Raw genomic sequence first — 18025 nt, forward strand, 5'->3', positions numbered from 1 at the left:
TTCAGCACCTCACATTTAATAGTGAAACTTGCAAATTCCAAAGATAAAGAGAAAATCCTTAAAGCAGCAAGAGACAAGAGATCTCTAACTTATATGGGGAGAAGTATTAGGTTAACACCAAACCTCTCCACAGAGACTTAGCAGGCCAGAAAGGGCTGGCAAGATATATTCAGGGTCCTAAATGAGAAGAACATGCAGCCAAGAATACTCTAGCCAGCAAGGCTCTCATTCAGAATAGGAGGAGAGATAAAGTTTCCAAGATAGGCAGAAACTGAAAGAATATGTGACCACCAAACCAGCTCTGCAAGAAATATTAAGGGGGACTCTGTAAAAGAAAAAGGAAGTCCAAAGAAATAATCCACAAAAACGGGGACTAAATAGGTATTATGAGGACGCAAAATTCATATCTTTCATTAGCAACTCTGAAATGTGAATGGGCTTAATGATCCCATCAAAAGACGCAGGGTTTCAGACTGGATAAAAAAAGCAAGACCCATCCATTTGCTGTCTACAAGAGACTCATTTTAGACCTAAGGACACCTACAGTGTGAAAATGAAAGATTGGAGAACCATTTACCATTCAAATGGTCCTCGAAAGAAAGCAGGGGTAGCAATCCTCATATCAGATAAATTAAAGTTCATCCCAAAAACTGTAGTAAGAGATGAAGAGGGACACTATATCGTACTTAGAGGATCTATCCAACAAGAGGACTTAACAATCATGAATATTTATGCCTCTAATATGGGAGCGGCCACGTATATCAATCAATTAATAACCAAAGACATACTTAGATAATAACACACTAATTCTGGGAAACTTCAACACAGCACTTTCTACAAATGACATATTTTCTAAGCACAACATCTCCAAAGAAATAAGAGCTTTAAATGATACACTGGACCAGATGGATTTCACAGATATTTACAGAACTTTACATCCAAACACAACTGAATACACATTCTTCTCAAGTGCACATGGAACTTTCTCCAGAATAGACCACATACTGGGTCACAAATCAGGGCTTAACCTATACCAAAAGTTTGGGATTGTCCCCTGCACATTTTCAGACCATAATGCTTTGAAACTTGAGCTCAATCACAAGAAGAAATTTGGAAAGATTTCAAACACGTAGAGGTTAAAGACCATCCTGCTAAAAGATCAAAGGGTCAACCAGGAAATTAGAGAAGAATTAAAAAGATTTATGGAAACTAATGAGAATGAAGATACAACCATTCAAGATCTTTGGGATACAGCAAAAGCAGTCCTGAGAGGAAATAATTGCAATACAAGCATCTCTCAAAAACCTGGAAAAAACTCAAATACCCAAGCTAACTTGCACCTAAAGGAACTGGAGAAAGAACAGCAAATAAAACCTATACCCAGCAGAAGAAGAGAGTTAATAAAGATTCGAGCAGAACTCAATGAAATAGAGACCAGAAGAACTGTGGAACAGATCAACAAAACCAGGAGTTGGTTCTTTGAAAGAATTAGTAAGATAGATAAAACATTAGCCAGCCTTATTAAAAACAAAAGAGAAAAGACTCCAATTAATAAAATCATGAAAAAGGAGAGATCACAACCAATACCAGGGAAATACAAATGCTTTTAAAAACATATTATGAGCAGCTATACGCCAATAAATTAGGCAATCTAGAAGAAATGGACGCATTTCTGGAAAACCACAAACTACTAAAACTGGAACAGGAAGAAATAGAAAACCTGAACAGGCCAATAACCAGGGAGGAAATTGAAGCAGTCATCAAAAACCTCCCAAAACACAAAAAAGTCCAGGGCCAGATGGCTTCCCAAGGGAATTCTATCAAACGTTTAAAGAAGAAACCATACCTATTCTAAAGCTTTTCCAAAAGATAGAAAGGGATGGAACACTTCCAAACTCGTTCTTTGAGGCTAGCATCACCTTAATTCCAAAACCAGACAAAGACCCCACCAAAAAGGAGAACTATAGACCAATATCCCTGATGAACACAGATGCAAAACTTCTCAACAAGATACTAGCCAATAGGATCCAACAGTACATTAAGATTATTCACCATTACCAAGTGGGATTTGTCCCCGGGATGCAAGGCTGGTTCAACACTCATATAGCAATCAATGTGATTGACCATATCAGCAAGAGAAAAACCAAGAACCATATGATCCTCTCAATAGATGCAGAGAAAGCATTTGACAAAATACAGCATCCATTCCTGATCAAAATCTCTTCAGAGCATAGGGATAGAGGGAACATTCCTCAGCATCTTAAAAGCCATCTATGAAAAGCCCACAACAAATATCATTCTCAATGGGGGAAACACTGGGAGCCTTTCCCCTAAGATCAGGAACAAGACAGGGATGTCCACTCTCACCACTACTATTCAACATAGTACTAGAAGTCCTAGCCTCAGCAATCAGACAACAAAAAGACATTAAAGGCATTCAAATTGGCAAAGAAGAAGTCAAACTCTTCCTCTTCACAGATGACATGATATTCTACATAGAAAACCCAAAAGCCTCCACCCCAAGATTGCTAGAACTCATACAGCAATTCAGCAGTGTGGCAGGGTACAAAATCAGTGCCCGGAAGTCAGTGGCATTTCTATACACTAACAATGAGACTGAAGAAAGAGAAATTAAGGAATCAATCCCGTTTACAATTGCACCCAAAAGCATAAGATACCAAGGAATAAACCTAACCAAAGAGGTAAAGGATCTATACCCTAAAAACTACAGAACACTTCTGAAAGAAATTGAGGAAGACACAAAGAGATGGAAAAATATTCCATGCTCATGGATTGGAAGAATTAATATTGTGAAAATGTCAGTGTTACCCAGGGCAATTTACGCATTTAATGCAATCTCTATCAAAATACCATGGACTTTCTTCAGAGAGTTGGAACAAAGCAGGAAGGACTATCCACTGGAAAAAGGACAGTCTCTTCAATAAATGGTGCTGGCAAAATTGGACAGCCACATGCAGAAGAATGAAACTGTACCATTCTCTTTCACCATACACAAAGATAAACTCAAAATGGATGAAAGATCTAAATGTGAGACAAGAGTCCTTCAAAATCTTAGAGGAGAACACAGGCAACACCCTTTTTGAACTTGGCCACAGCAACATCTTGCAAGATACATCTATGAAGGCAAGGGAAACAAAAGCAAAAATGAATTATTGGGACTTAAGAGAAAAAGCTTCTGCACAGCAAAAGAAACAATAAAACTAAAAGACAATCTACAGAATGGGAGAAGATATTTGCAAATGACGTATCAGATAAAGGGCTAGTATCCAAGATCTATAAAGAACTTATTAAACTCAACAGCAAAGAAACAATCCAATCATGAAATGGGCAAAAAACATGAGCAGAAATTTCACAGAGGAAGACATAGACATGGCCAACAAGCACATCAAAAGATGCCCTGCATCACTTGCCATCAGGCAAATACAAATCAAAACCACAATGAGATACCACCTCACACCAGTGAGAATGGGGAAAATTTACAAGGCAGGAAACAACAAATGTTGGAGAGGATGTGGAAAAAGGGGAACTCTCATGCACTGTTGGTGGGAATGTGAACTGGTGCAGCCACTCTGGAACACTGTGTGGAGGTTCCTCAAAGAGTTAAAAATAGAACTGCCCTACGACTCAGCAATTGCACTGCTGGGGATTTACCCCAAAGATACAGATGCAGTGAAACACCAGGACACCTGCACCCCGATATTTATAGCAGCAATGTCCACAATAGCCAAACTGTGGAAGGAACCTTGGTGTCCACTGAAAGATGAATGGATAAAGAAGCTGTGATATATGTATACAATGGAATATTACTCAGGCATTAGAAACGACAAATACCCACCATTTGCTTCAACATGGGTGGAACTGGAGGGTTATTATGCTGAGTGAAGTAAGTCAATCAGAGAAGGACAAACATTATATGGTCTCATTCATTTGGGGGATATAAAAAATAGTGAAAGGGAATAAAGGGGAAAGAAGAGAAAATGAATGGGAAATATCAGTGAGCGTGACAAAACATGAGACACACCTAACTCTGGGGAACAAGGGATGGTGGAAAGGGAGGTGGGCGGGTTGGGGTGACTGGGTGACGGGCACTGAGGGGCCACTTGACGGGATGAGCACTGGGTGTTATGCTAGATGTTGGCAAATTGAACTCCAATAAAAAATATACACAAAAAATAAAAAATATTACTAAGACTAATGTCCAAGAGTTTACTGCCAGTGTTTTGTTTTAGGAGTTTTATAATTTCATGTGTTACATTTAGGCCTTTAATCCATCTGGTGTTTATTTTTGCATAAAAGACAGTGGTCAAGTTTATTCATTTGTGTGTAGTTTTCCAATTTCCCCCAACACTCTTTGTTGAAGAGACTATCATTCTATTTTCTTGCCTCCTTTGTCATAGATAATTGACCATAGGAGTGTGAGTTCATTTTTGGGCTCTCTTCTGTTCCATTCATCTATATGTTTCTGTGCCAGTGGTATACTGTTTTGATTTCTGTAGCTTTGTAGTATAGTTTAAAATCTGGGAACATGATACCTCCAGCTTTATTGTTCTTTCTGAAGATTGCTTTGGCTATTCAGTATTGAGGGTCTTATATGGTTCCATACAAGTTTTAGTATTCATTTGTACTAGTTTTGTGAAAAATGCCAATGTAGACACTATATTGAATCTATACATTACTTTTAGTATGGACATTTTAACAATATTTATTTTTCCAATCCATGAGCACAGTATATTTTTACACTTAATTTGTGTCATGTTCAGTTTTTTTCATTAGTGTCTTAACAGTTTTCAGAATACAGGTCTTTCACCTCCTTGGTTAAGTTTATTCCTAGGTATTTTATTCTTTCGATACAATTTTAAATGAGATCGTTTTCTTAATTTCTCTTTCTGCTGCTTTGTTATTAGTATATAAAAACACAACATATCTATAAATTAATTTTATATCCTGCAAATTTACTGAAATCATTTATTCTAATAGGTTTTTTTTTTTGTAGAATCTTTGGGGTTTTCTATATGTACTATTATATTCAAGCAGGAGATCTATGTTCTTATCTCATGGAATTAAAGAATAAATCTCACAAAGGAGACTGAGTGAAGCGATAGAAGTTCATTAAGCAAGGATACAGAATGAGCTCTCAGGCGTGAGAAGGGTCCCTACAGGGTTGTGCCATTGAAGGTTTTTAGGCCAGTCTTTTATTGAAAACTTATCCAGGGAGCTTGTGGCCTTGAGATTCTTGTGCTGTCTTAGTTTGAGCAAGGACTATTGATAACACCCTTAATGACTTACGTCTTTGTGGTCTGGTCATTTTCTGTGATTACACTGTAGCTGCCAAAGAAAAATACTCCCTAACATCCGGGGCCAGATGATCTGGTCTATTTCCTTATCTCTGGTTTCCTTATATCTCAGCATTTTTGGATTTGTTTTGTGAGCCTGATTTCATGGCCCCCTACCTATCTCTCCCTATCCCTTACTCCAAGTCATGTGGAAACAGTGACAGTTTACTTCTTCCTTCCCAATTTGGATTCCTTTTATTTCTTTTTCTTTGTTTGATTGCTCTGACTAGGACTTCTAGAACTATGTAGAATAAAAGTGGTAAGAGTGGATATCCATGACTAGTTCCTGATCTTAGAGGAAAAGCTCTTTAAGCTTTTCTGATGTTAGCTATGAGTTTGTCAGATATGTCCTGTATTATTTTGAGGTATCTTCCATCTATACATACTTTATTGAGAGGTTTTTTTTTCCTTAAATGCCTGTTGAATTTTGTCAGGTGCTTTTTCTCCATCTATTGAGATGATCATATGATTTTTTCCTTTGTTAAAGTAGTGTATCATGTATTTGATTTGTGAATATTGAACCATCCTTGCATCTGTGAAATAAATCCCACTTGATGTATGTATTGTTGAATTTGATGTTTTAATGTATTTTTAATGTATTGTTGAATACATTTATTGAGGAATTTTGCATCTATGTATGTCAGGGTTATTGGCCTATAATTTTTGTAGTGTCTTTGTTTTTGGTATCAAGGTAATGTTGGCTTTGTAGAATGAATTTGGAAGTGTTCTAAATTTTAAATATTTTGCAGTAGTTTGAGAAGAGTAGATACTAACTCTTCTCTAAATGATAGAATTCACATGGGAGCCTATTGATCCTGGACTTTTGTTTGTTGAGAGCTTTTTTGATTACTGATTCAGTATCATTACTAGTAATTGGTCTGTTAAGATTTCGTTTCTTCCTGATACATTCTTGTAAGATTGCATATTTCATTTCTTCTAGATTGTCCGATTTATTTCTGTGATGTTACTTGTAACCTCTCTTTAATCTCTGATTTTACTTGGGCCCTCTCTTTTTTCCTTGATGAATTTGGCTAAAAGTTTATTAATTTTGTTTATATTTTCAAAGAAGCAGTTCTTAGTTCATTGGTCTTTTCTATTTTTATTTATTTTTTTACTATTGTATTTCTGCTTAGTCTTTTACTTTTTTCTTCTGTTAACTAAGGGCTTTGTTTTTCTTTTTCTAGTTCTTTTGTAGAAGATTAGATTATTTTAGATTTTTCTGTTTTTTGAGGTAGGCCTCTATTGCTCTAAACTTTCCTTTTGGAATTGCTTTTGCTGTATCCCATAGATTTTAGAATGTTGTGTTTCATTTTTATTTGTCTTAATTTTTTATTTCCTCTTTGATTTCTTTGTTGAACCATTGGTTCTTTAGTAGCATGTTTAACCTCCATGTGTTTGTGTTCTTCCAGGGTTTTTTTTTTTTTTTCTTGTAATTGATTTTGAGTTTTATACCATTGTAGTTGGAAAAGATGCTTGATATGGTTTCAGTCTTAAATATGTTGAGACTTATTTTGTGGCCTATCATGTGGTTTATCCTCAAGAATATTCCACATACAATTGAAAAGAATATGTAGTTTGCTGTTTGGGGATGGAGTGATCTGTATATATATGTTAAATCCATCTGGTCTAATATGTTGTTTAAGTTCACTTTTTCCTTACTGATTTTCTGTCTGGATGATCTATTCTTTGATATAAGTAGTTTTTAATGTTCTTGCTATTATTGTATTACTGTTATTTTCTCCCTTCATATTTATTAATATTTGCTTTGTAGATTTAAGTGTTCTACATTGATTGGGTGCTTATATATATTTATAACTGTTTTATTAATATAAATGTAAACATATAAATATAAATATTTATTTATAACTGTTTAATTTGCATGAAATATCTTTTTTCCATCCCTTTATTTTCAGCCTATATGTGTCTTAGATCTGAAGTGAGTCTAGTAGGCAGCATGTAGATGGGTCTTTTTTTAATCCATTCAGTTGCTCTGTGTCTTTTGTATTGTCCATTTATATTTAAAGTAATTATGATAGGTATATACTTATTGCCATTTTGTTGGTTTTCTGGTTGTTTTTGTAGTTCTGTTTTTTTCTTCCCTTGCTCTCTCTTCTGTGATTTGATGACTTTCATTAGTGTTATGGTTGGCTTTTTATTTTTTGTGTACCTATCATAGATTTTGGGTTTGTGGTTACCATAAGGTTCATATATAACATTCTAAGTATGGTGGACTATATTAAGTTAATAGTCTCTTAAGTTTGAACACATTCTAAAACATTCCCCCATCACCATGTTTTTTATTTTTGACATATGTTGTATTAGGTACAGTTCACTTTACTACTTTTGTCTTTTAACGTTCTTACTAGCTTGATAAATGGTTCATCCATTGTCTTTATATGTTTGCTTTTACCAATAAGAGTTTTTTTCATAAATTTCTTACTTCTAGTTATGGCCTTTAGCTACTTAAAGAAGTCCCTTTAATATTTCCTTTAAGTCTGGTTTTAATGGTGATGAACTCCTTTAACTTTTGTTTGTCTGAGGAACTTTATCTCCTATTCTGATTGGTAATCTTGCTGGGTACTCTTGGGTATAGATTTTTCTATTCAGAACTTGAATATATCATGCAACTTCTAGTCTGCAAAATTTCTGCTAGAAATCAACCTTGAAGGTGTTCCCTTGTTATATAACTAGTTGTTTATCTCTTGCTGCTTTTAAGATGCTCTCTTTTAAGTTTTGATATTTTAATTATTGTGTGTCTTGATGTAGACTTCCTTGGGTTAATATTGTTTGGAGTTTCTTTGCTTTGTGGACATGGATGTCTGTTTCCTTCCTCAGGTTAGGGAAATTTTCAGCTACTATTTTGTCAAATAAGTTTTCTACCCCTTTCTGGGACTCTACTCATCTGAGACCCCTGATACACAAATGTTGGTACATTATATTTTGTCCTAGAAGTTCTTTATTCTAATTTTTTCAAATTTTTCATTCTTTTTGCTGTTCAGCTTGGATAATTTCCACTCTACTGTCTTCTAGATTGCTGATTGGCTCCTCTGTGTTGTCTCATCTGTTGATTTCCTTCTAGTTTATTTTTCATTTTGTTTATTTTATTCTTTAGCTCTGATTTTTTTTTAATATTTGTTGAAGTTCTCCCTGTGTTCATCTATTCTTCTCCCAAGTTTAGTGAGCATCTTCATAACCATTTCTTTGAACTCTTTATCTGGTAGATTGTTCATCTCCGTTTCATGTAGTTCTGAAATTTTTTCTTGTTCTTTCATTTGGACCATATTCCTCTGTCTCTTCATTTTGCCTGACTTTCTATATTTGTTTCTATGTATTAGGTTGATCAATTCCTGGTCTTGAAGGAGTAGCCTTATATAGAAGGTGTCCTGGAGGGCCCAGAAGCACAGTCTTCCCTATGTCACCAGAACCAGGTGCTGTGGGGGTGCTCCCTGTGTGGGCTTCATGCTCTCTCCTTTATGATTGGGCTGCAACTCTTGTGGGCACACTGGGAGGTGGGGCTATCTACAACTGCCCCTGTCAGCCAATTTGGGTGGGTGCCAATCCAGGCCAATGCTTTTCACTGAATGCAGTGAGGCAAGAGATGCTTTTAGAAGGTGCTCATTCCAGTCAGTGGTACCTGCCAGTTGGTGTGGTGAGTCCACAGGGCAACACTGGAGAGAGACATGTGGTGCTAGCAGAGTAGATAGATAATGTCAGAAATGGAACACACCAGTACTTCTGTTCCTAGAGAAAGTACCTACAGATCCCTGGTCCTCTGGCACACACAGCCTAAAATCAATCAGTAAATTTCCTATATATATGGCTAAGGCACTTTTTTAACTGCTGCTTCTGTGCTAGGTCTCAGAGCAAGTAAATTTGTGCATGGACTTTAAAGAGCAGAATCTTGGTTTCCTATAGCCTTCCTACTGTCTCAGAGTTAAGCCCCCACTGATTTTCAAAGCTGGACATTATGAGCACTTCTTCAGGTGCATGTCCTCAGGGCAGGGTTGCCTGATTGGGTTTTGAACCTCTGTGCCTGTGGTATCTTTCCCCCTGTGGATCACTGCACTAGTAGTATGAATCCGAACTAGATTGCATCTCTGTCCCTTCTACTCTTCCCTGTGTGACTTTTTCTTTATATCTTTCGCTGTGGAATAGCTAATCTTTAGGTTGTTCCCAGAAAGAGTTGCTCTATATTTAGTTGAAGCCTTATTTATCTGGGAGAAGGAGTGAGTTCAGGATCCTCCTTTCGAACCACTTGCTTCTCCAGCTGTTTCTTTTACTCTTGCTTTCATTCTTATTCTGAAACACATTTCAATACTCCGGTAACTAGATGTACGTACTTTCAAAGCACAGGACACAACATAAGACAAACATCTGCTGGAACAAATACACAATCCTATTCACCTGATAAGACTTTTTCATGGACCAGGCCTACAGAGAGAGGCAATGATAGTCAATTATTAACCCTTAAAGTAAAAAATTGCCTTCATATATAATTATGGTAAAAACATGTATGAGTTCATAAAAGTTTTAGTATGTTCACCTGAGTTTTGTCAGTAAATATGGAATGGGTAGATACAGTCATTTAGATATAACACAGTTTATCATTTATCTGTTTGAAGTGGACCAAAAAATGAAATCCTGAAGACATGGCCCACTTTTTTATATGACTGACCCATCCAGATTCTTAGAGGCAATGGAAAGAATAACATATATATACATCCACACAACTACATGACTTAGCTCCTTCCTAGTCATTTATGATGAAATAGAGCCATCTTAGAGGTGATTTTTCAAGCAGCCTTAAGCTAAATTTTCATTCACTGTAGTGAAACTTGCATATTCTAGAAGTCAGTTTTTTAAGAGAACTAAAACTAGTCTTTTAATAATTGCAAATGAATTTCTCAGTTATAAAAATGTTTTAAAATAGTGAACTAAAATTTAGATTTAAGTCATTGATGAAAATCGCCTTTAAAGAAGTTGAAGATAGATTATTAATATTGGCATGAGTTTTGTTTGTTTTTTAAAAAGCATGAATTTTTAAAATTGCCTAATATATGCCAGAGGCTGTCTGGGTATTGGGAGAGTTAAACAGACTTGATTTTGTATTTCACCTCAGCAACTTTGGACTGAATGACCATAGACAAGATGCGCAACCTCTCAGCCCCAAGTTTCCCATCTATTTAATTTATTTTTTAAAGATTTTATTTATTCATAAGAGACACAGGGAAAGACAGAGACCTAGGCAGAGGGAGAAGCAAGCTCCCAAGGGGAAGCCTGATGCGGAACTCAATCCCAGGACCCTGGGTTCATGACCTGAGCCAAAGGCAGATGCTTAACCAGGTGCCCTTCCCATCTATTTAATGGGGATAATTGTTTTTGTACCTCCTAAGATTAAAATAATATAAAGGGTGGGGTTTTTTTTTAGCATATTACCTTGAACTTAGAAAAAATTATAGTGGGAAAAATGCATATGGTACATTTTTGCCTTTTAGTGTTTTCAGATCCAGTTAGACAAATAGATATGTTAAATAAATAATACTTGTGAGAGGCAGTTAAAATCCATTACAGCATTGCTCAAAGTTTATTGTGGAACCTGCAATGTATTTGTTTAAAAACATTTTTAAAAGGATTTCTGTGGTCAAATAAATTTGGGAAATGATGAATACTTTGAGAGTCACAATGTATATTATTCTCTTCAAAAATCTGAGATGTTCTTGGTATAGCCTTGCCTTCTGTGTTGAACTTAGGTAGAGTATTTATTACTTATGGATTCACTTGCTATAATTTTCAGCTCTCTGCCCTCTTACATTTAAAGGTACACCTATACCATGGACTCATGGTAATGAATTAATTAATTAATTTTTACTCTCACAGTAGTTGTCAAATCTGCCAGTTTACTTTCTCTTGTAATATTAAAATCTATTTAAAAGTATCCCAGGATTCAGATTTTGTCCACTTAAAAGTATATCTAGGGCCGCCCGAGTGGCTCAGCGGTTTAGCGCCACCTTCTGCCCAGGGCGTGATTTTGGAGACCTGGGATCGAGTCCCACATCAGGCCCCCCTGCATGGAGCCTGCTTCTCCCTCTGCCTGTGTCTCTGCCTCTCTCTCTCTCTCCTCTCTGTATTCTCATGAATAAATAAATAAAATCTTAAAAAAAAAAAGTGTATCTATAGAATCTAATTAATGTTCCACTATTTTAAAATAGAAATTCCATTGAATAACAAAACCAGTCCAGTTATAAGTATTTCCATTAGAAGAGATTAGCTGTGAAGCCAGAATTATTTAAATCTCACATTATGAGACACCTGGGTGGCTCAGTGGTTGAGCATCTGTCTTTGGCTCAGGTCGTGACCCTGGGGTTTTGGGATTGAGTCCTGCATCATGCTCCCTGCAGGGAGCCTGTTTCTTCCTCTGCCTATGTCTCTGCTTCTCTCATGAATAAATAATTAAAATCTTAAAAAAAAATCTCACATTGTAATTTGTTTTTTTTTTTTCCAGTATTTTGAGTTTGAAGTTTTGGGACAGATTGAAGTATAGTTTTAATCTTTGGGTTCTATTTATTTATTAATTTTTAATTTCAAGTTTGCTCAGCCTTCAGCATCTTTTCAAGTTGAAATAGTTTATGCAAATTTTTCTTGCTTTTTTTTATAACTGGGCTTTCTGCAAAGGTTATTTCTGTCTCTTTGTGGTCAACTTGTTATCTCAGAATAATTTTTCCCTCCCATGTTTTTTTGTTGGGGGAAGGGACTGCCTACCACTCATAATTATGGGCCCAAATTGATCAGAACTTTTAAATTCCAGCAAGAGTCACTCTTGTGTAGACACACCTTTACTAATCACTCTCTTGAGGGGGGTTTATTTTTTTATTTTTCATGATGTATAAGATACCGTTTGAGCTGCCTTTTTTTTAGACTAATGTATAGTTATATTAGTTTCAGATATACAACTTAGTGATATGTAGATGGGTCTACACTTATGCTGTGCTACCACAAGCATAACTCCTATCTGTCACCATATAATGCTATTACAATACCATTAACTGTATTCCCTATTCCATACCTTTCATCCACATTACTTGCTCATGCCATAACTAGAAGCCTGTGCTTCCCACTCCCCTTTACCCATTTTGCCCATCCTCTTACCACTTGGGGGTTTCTTTTTTACTGAATCATCTTTTATGGTCAGAAACTTTATTTTCTATTAGGTGCTCAGCAAAATTTTCAGACACAGCTAACAGCTAACACCAGTTATGTTTGGGAAACCTCCCAACTTACCTGCCTTTATCATATTGCTGATACATTTTTTAAAAGATTTTATTTATTCATGAGAGATAGAGGCAGAGACATAGGCAGAGAGAGAAGCAGGCTCCATGCTGGGAGCCCGAGGTGGGACTCAATCCTGGGACTCCAGGATCATGACCTGAGCCGAAAGCAGATGCTCAACCGCTGAGCCACCCAGGCTTCCCTCATGTTTTGGTGTCTTAATTGTACTTGTTTCACTTTGTAGGGGAAGAAAAATATTTCCCTTTACCTATTTTAGGTTCATTCCCTGGAAATCAGACTGACAACAAAAAAGGGGGGGAACTATTAACAAGAGAAAAACAATTTATTAATGTGTGCAGTGCCCATGATGCAGAAGAAACCTCACATGATCATTAAGTCAAATGAGTAGTTAGAACTTGGGCATATATAGTATCTTAACAAAGAATAATAAATAATAGAGAAGTGACAGGTAAAAAGAAAAGGATTTTAGACCTCCAAAGTAAGGAAATTCTGGAAAGGTAAATATATTTTGGAATCTAATGAAATATGTGGGTTGTCTGTTGGCACCAACTTTCCATCTTCTTCATGGCCATAAAACTTCTTTGGGAGGGAGGATTTATTAGTGTTCATTTGTGAGACGTTTCTGCTTTTAATCCTATGAGGAAAGCTCTGGAAAGCTCTTTCTACATTTGTGGATTCTCATTTGCCTCCAGCTCAAAATAATCCTTATGCCAAAATGCATATTCTGCTACCCTTCAACTTCTCCTTGAAATTGAGCTCTGAAGGGCAGAACTATGTTTCTTCTCTGTTTCCCTGAGTTGATGGTACCAAGCAGGCAGCAGTCAGTCAGATAAATGTTTGTTGAGTTAATGAACTCAACTATTTTGGCAATCAGCTCATATGGGACTCCCCAGTTTCTACTTACTCTTCTCTGGCAAAGGAATTCTGAGAGACTTCCTAATGTCTTAGTTGTAGATAGTTGGGCTAGCTCCCTCTTTGATGGTAAAGATTCATGTTGATTAAATGTAACTCATGGAATATACTTATATGAACTATCTTGGGAATATATCTGATCACTCTTTTCCTTTTCAGAAGTGGACACAGATGCCAGATGGTCAAATGAGTAGTCTTTCTTATAAAGAGACCAGTTAAATGAATATTCTTTTAATTTTTTAGTGATTAAAGAAACTCTCTAACTAGAACTACAGAGTAACTAACTAGAATGTTCCTAAGTGGGAGGAAAACATTCAAATTCAAAATCACATTAATTCTTTTTTTTAATTAATTAATTTATTTATTTATTTATGATAGAGAGAGAGAGAGGCAGAGGGAGAAGCAGGCTCCAGGCCGGGAGCCCGATGGGACTCGATCCCGGGACTCCAGGATCGCGCCCTGGGCCAAAGGCAGGCGCCAAACCACTGAGCCACCCAGGGATCCCCCAAAATCACATTAATTCTTAATAAATATTTTCAAATATGAAATTAAAGAATGAATCCAGAAACATACATATTTATAATGTATAGTCATTTCAGTCTTTGAACTTTACTTTTCTACTATATTTCTATTTCTTAAATTTTACTTCTAAAAAAATTAAAAAATTTTACTTCTACCTCCATGTTCCATAGTCCTTTCATTTTTACTGTATATTATTACTTACAGGCTTTTCTCAGACGCATTTTTCTGACAGATTAAATGCCCTAGCAATACAATTTTAATTATTACTGTTTCTTTTACTAGTAGTAAATTTAAAATAATGATAATGAAATATTAGACATTATAATCTACCAATGAGGTAATTTAAAAGGAGGTTTTGTTTAGGGCCAGCAGTTGTCTTTTACCTTCCATAAATAGTTAAAGGGTAAAATGTCCTTACCTATATGTTGTAGACAATCTAGAATTTTGCAGGGAGAGTTCTATAGGAATTCTTTGAGAACATAAAGGCCCCTTCCATCTTTTCCAACTCTTTGGAAGAGGAAGAGACACTTAGAAACTATTCAGCTAGCCCTATATCCTCTCTAGAACCCCTTATCTTTTTGGTACATGTGCACTTTGAGGTCTTCTCTGCCTTTCAGAATGATAAAGATATTTTGAAACAAGCCTCTGACTCTTGACAAAGTGTAAAGCTAAGAAAACACTTAAATTGTAATTAGTAGCTGTTAAATACTAATAAACGAAAACCTTACAAAAATTTTTATCAAAATAATTTTGTGAGGTTTTTTGGTTTTAAAAGATTTTTTAAATTGCTTTATGCTTGTTTTTCCTTTTCCAAAAGAAACTGAATTAAAAATCATTATAACCATAAGTATACTCTTTTGAAGTCTACCTGTCTACAAAGCTATAGAGAAGAACCTCATTTGCTGGCAGTTGAATTCTGAAAAAGAATATAAGAGCAAATGCTCTTGAGTGAGACACAAGCAAATCAAGTCTATAGACATGAATAATGTATTCTCTTCTTACCCTTTCTGTTTTCTTTTTCTATGGATATCTGAAAGCATTTTGAGTATATTCACTATAGACTAATATTTGTGATCTCCTTACATAGTAATTAAGAAGCAATCAAAACTAGGTAGAAATGGCTAAGGAAAAATTTTGGTGAATAAGAGAAGCTAATATACAAATACCAGTTAAACTATTTGTATCCACATGAAAATTTTCATAATTGATTCTAATAATAATGATTATTAGTCCGTAGTTGAGAAATAGGTGAACATGAAGAAGAAAAAAACAATTCATAATCATTCCATGCAGCAAAAATAAAAATCACTCTTGAAATTTTGTTTTTCAATCATTTGGGGTTTTTTTATGTATGTAATACATGTTTATAACATGTTTTGGATGTTTTCTATATCCTGATTTTATTTTCACTTGACATTAGATTTAGGTACTCTCCCAATTTGCTAAATATTTTTTGAAATTTTTATATTTTTATGGTTCATAGAATCCTGTCTAGTGAATGAACCAGTAATTTATTTATCCAATTCCCTATTGTGGGATATAGAGTTTGTTTTCAACTTGTTACTGCATGTAACAAACTGCATGTATATATTTATTAGTGAGGTTAAACATTTTTTCACATCTTTATTTTTTTTTAAGTTTTTTTTTTATTTTTATTTATTTATGATAGTCACACGAGAGAGAGAGAGAGGGGCAGAGACATAGGCAGAGGGAGAAGCAGGCTCCATGTACCGGGAGCCCGACGTGGGATTCGATCCGGGTCTCCGGGATCGCGCCCTGGGCCAAAGGCAGGCGCTAAACCGCTGCGCCACCCAGGGATCCCTTTTTCACATCTTTAAATGGGTATATCATTTATGAAAAAATTGTGTATAAGGTACTTAATATTTCTATCACAGATCTAAACGAACCAAGATATTACTAAAGCTAAATAAGCAGAAAGAAGAAGAGGACCGCAGATTACAGTTGCAACTTCAAAGACAGAGAGCCATGAGATTGTCCCGAGAATTACGGCTGAGTATGCTCGAAATAGTTCATCCAGGTAGGTGGCGATGTCAATTTTATAAGTGTCTTTTAATGAACCAGATTTCCTGCTACCTGATGATTTTTTCTTTTAATTTGTACCTTTTTCTTGTTTCTCCTTTCTCAGGTAAACCTTTCTCAGTTAAATCTCGAGTCAGAAAAAAAAGTTACTATTTTTTTTATTAAAGCCTATTAGTTGATGAGTGATCTCTCCACAAGTTTTCTTATCTTTTAAATAAATTAGTGAAACATAAAAAGACGTGCTTAAAGTTAGCTTTCAGAAACAATCCCCTTGATCTTATGTAAGGAGTTAGAATACTGCTACATTCTGGAATCAGAACTCTACTCATATTGCAGTATAAACCTTGTGATATCTTGCCATTTTTGTTTGCTTTTGTTTTTGTTTATATATTTTTGTTTATTGAAGTTCAATTTGCCAACATATAGTGCTCATCCTGTCAGGTGCCCCCCTCAGTGCCCATCACCCAGTCACTCTATCCCCCCCCCCCCCCCCGCCTGCCTCCCCTTCCACTACCCCTTGTTCATTTCCCAGGAAAATGTTAGGAGTTTCTCAGTTTTGTCACTTTCTCTAATTTTTCCCACTCATTTTCCCTATAATCCCTTTCACTATTTCTTATATTCCCCATATGAGTGAAACCATATAATGATTGTCCTTCTCCGATTGACTTACTTCACTCAGTATAATATCCTCCAGTGCCATCACATCTTGACATTTTTGACACACTAAGCTGAAATTAATATTATAGTCTGGGAATCTGAATGGTTTCAAGATTTATTTTTTTTTTTGTTCTTCCTCTTCCCTTCCTACCACTTATTCCCAGTGTTCATGCTAACCTCTTATTTTTCTTTTTTCCTTAAATATAGATGTTTCCCAGGTTTCCATCTTCACTTCTTATTCTCATGTTGCTCTTCCTATGGTATCCTATCCATAATTATAGCTTCAACTACTGAATGTTTAGCACACTCAAATCTTGCTTGCATCTTCATCTTCTCAAGTTCTAAACCAGCACTTCCTTTTAAAAAAAAAAAAAAGATTTTGTTTATTTATTTGAGAGAGAGAAAGTGAACGCAAGTAGGGGTGAGGGGTAGAGGAAGAGGGAGAAGCAGACTCTCTTCCTAGCAGGGAGCCCTGCACAGAGATCAATCCCAGAACCCTGGAAGCACAACCTGAACCGAAGGCAGGTGCTTAACCGACTAAACCACCCAAGTGCCCCTAAACCAGCACTTCCTAATAGAACTTTTTACAAATGAAATGTTCTTTATCAGCACTGTTGAATATAGTTCCTACTGGTTAGACATGGCCATTGAGTACTTGAAATGTGGCTAGTGCACACCAGCACTTGAATTTTTAACCTTATTTAAAGTAACCATTTGCGGTTGGACAGCACAACTTTGTAGCCAGCTCCCTGTTGGATACCTTTAGTTAGATATCTACAGGCATCCCAAAAACTGGTCATTATCTACCCCCTCGCTCTACCCATTTCCCCTCCCTGAATACCATCTCAGGTAATAGCACCAGCAGTGTACTCAATTTCCCATTTGTGAGACATCCTAGAGTTCTTCTTTCTCTCACATATAGCACCTCCCAGAAGGTATAAAGAGAGTTACCTGTAGTCATCTGTAGACTTAAGAAATATTTGGAAGTACACAGAGTAGTTAACATACATGCATTTTGCCTTTTCCCTCTGATGGTATGGATTGAATTCCTAGCCACATACTTGTGATTCTTTTTTCTAAATATTCTTTCTCCTGGATTTTTAACCCTTTTTCATTCCTTTGCCACAAAAAGTATATGAATCTTTTCTCTAAAGAACATGCATAATCTGAGAAAATTTTTGGACTTTTTTTTTCTGGCTATGTTAGAATCATTGTAAAATAATAAAATTGGGGAAATTAATGAACAATATTTA

At 35.9% G+C, this 18025-nt stretch overlaps 1 protein-coding gene across 2 annotated transcripts in view; it reads left to right on the forward strand.

Moving 5' to 3' along the window:
- The window catches only part of IQCB1 (IQ motif containing B1), a 67739-nt gene that overhangs the window by 39186 nt on the left and 10528 nt on the right, over nucleotides 1-18025 (forward strand). For both annotated transcript variants that reach the window (XM_055316378.1, XM_055316379.1), the window contains one exon: nucleotides 15971-16113. In XM_055316378.1, the coding sequence (XP_055172353.1) occupies nucleotides 15971-16113 (143 nt within the window). The remainder of the gene's footprint in view (nucleotides 1-15970; nucleotides 16114-18025) is intronic.

Source organism: Nyctereutes procyonoides, unplaced genomic scaffold, assembly GCF_905146905.1.
Source record: "Nyctereutes procyonoides isolate TBG_1078 unplaced genomic scaffold, NYPRO_anot_genome, whole genome shotgun sequence".
In the NCBI taxonomy this organism is placed as follows: domain Eukaryota; kingdom Metazoa; phylum Chordata; class Mammalia; order Carnivora; family Canidae; genus Nyctereutes; species Nyctereutes procyonoides.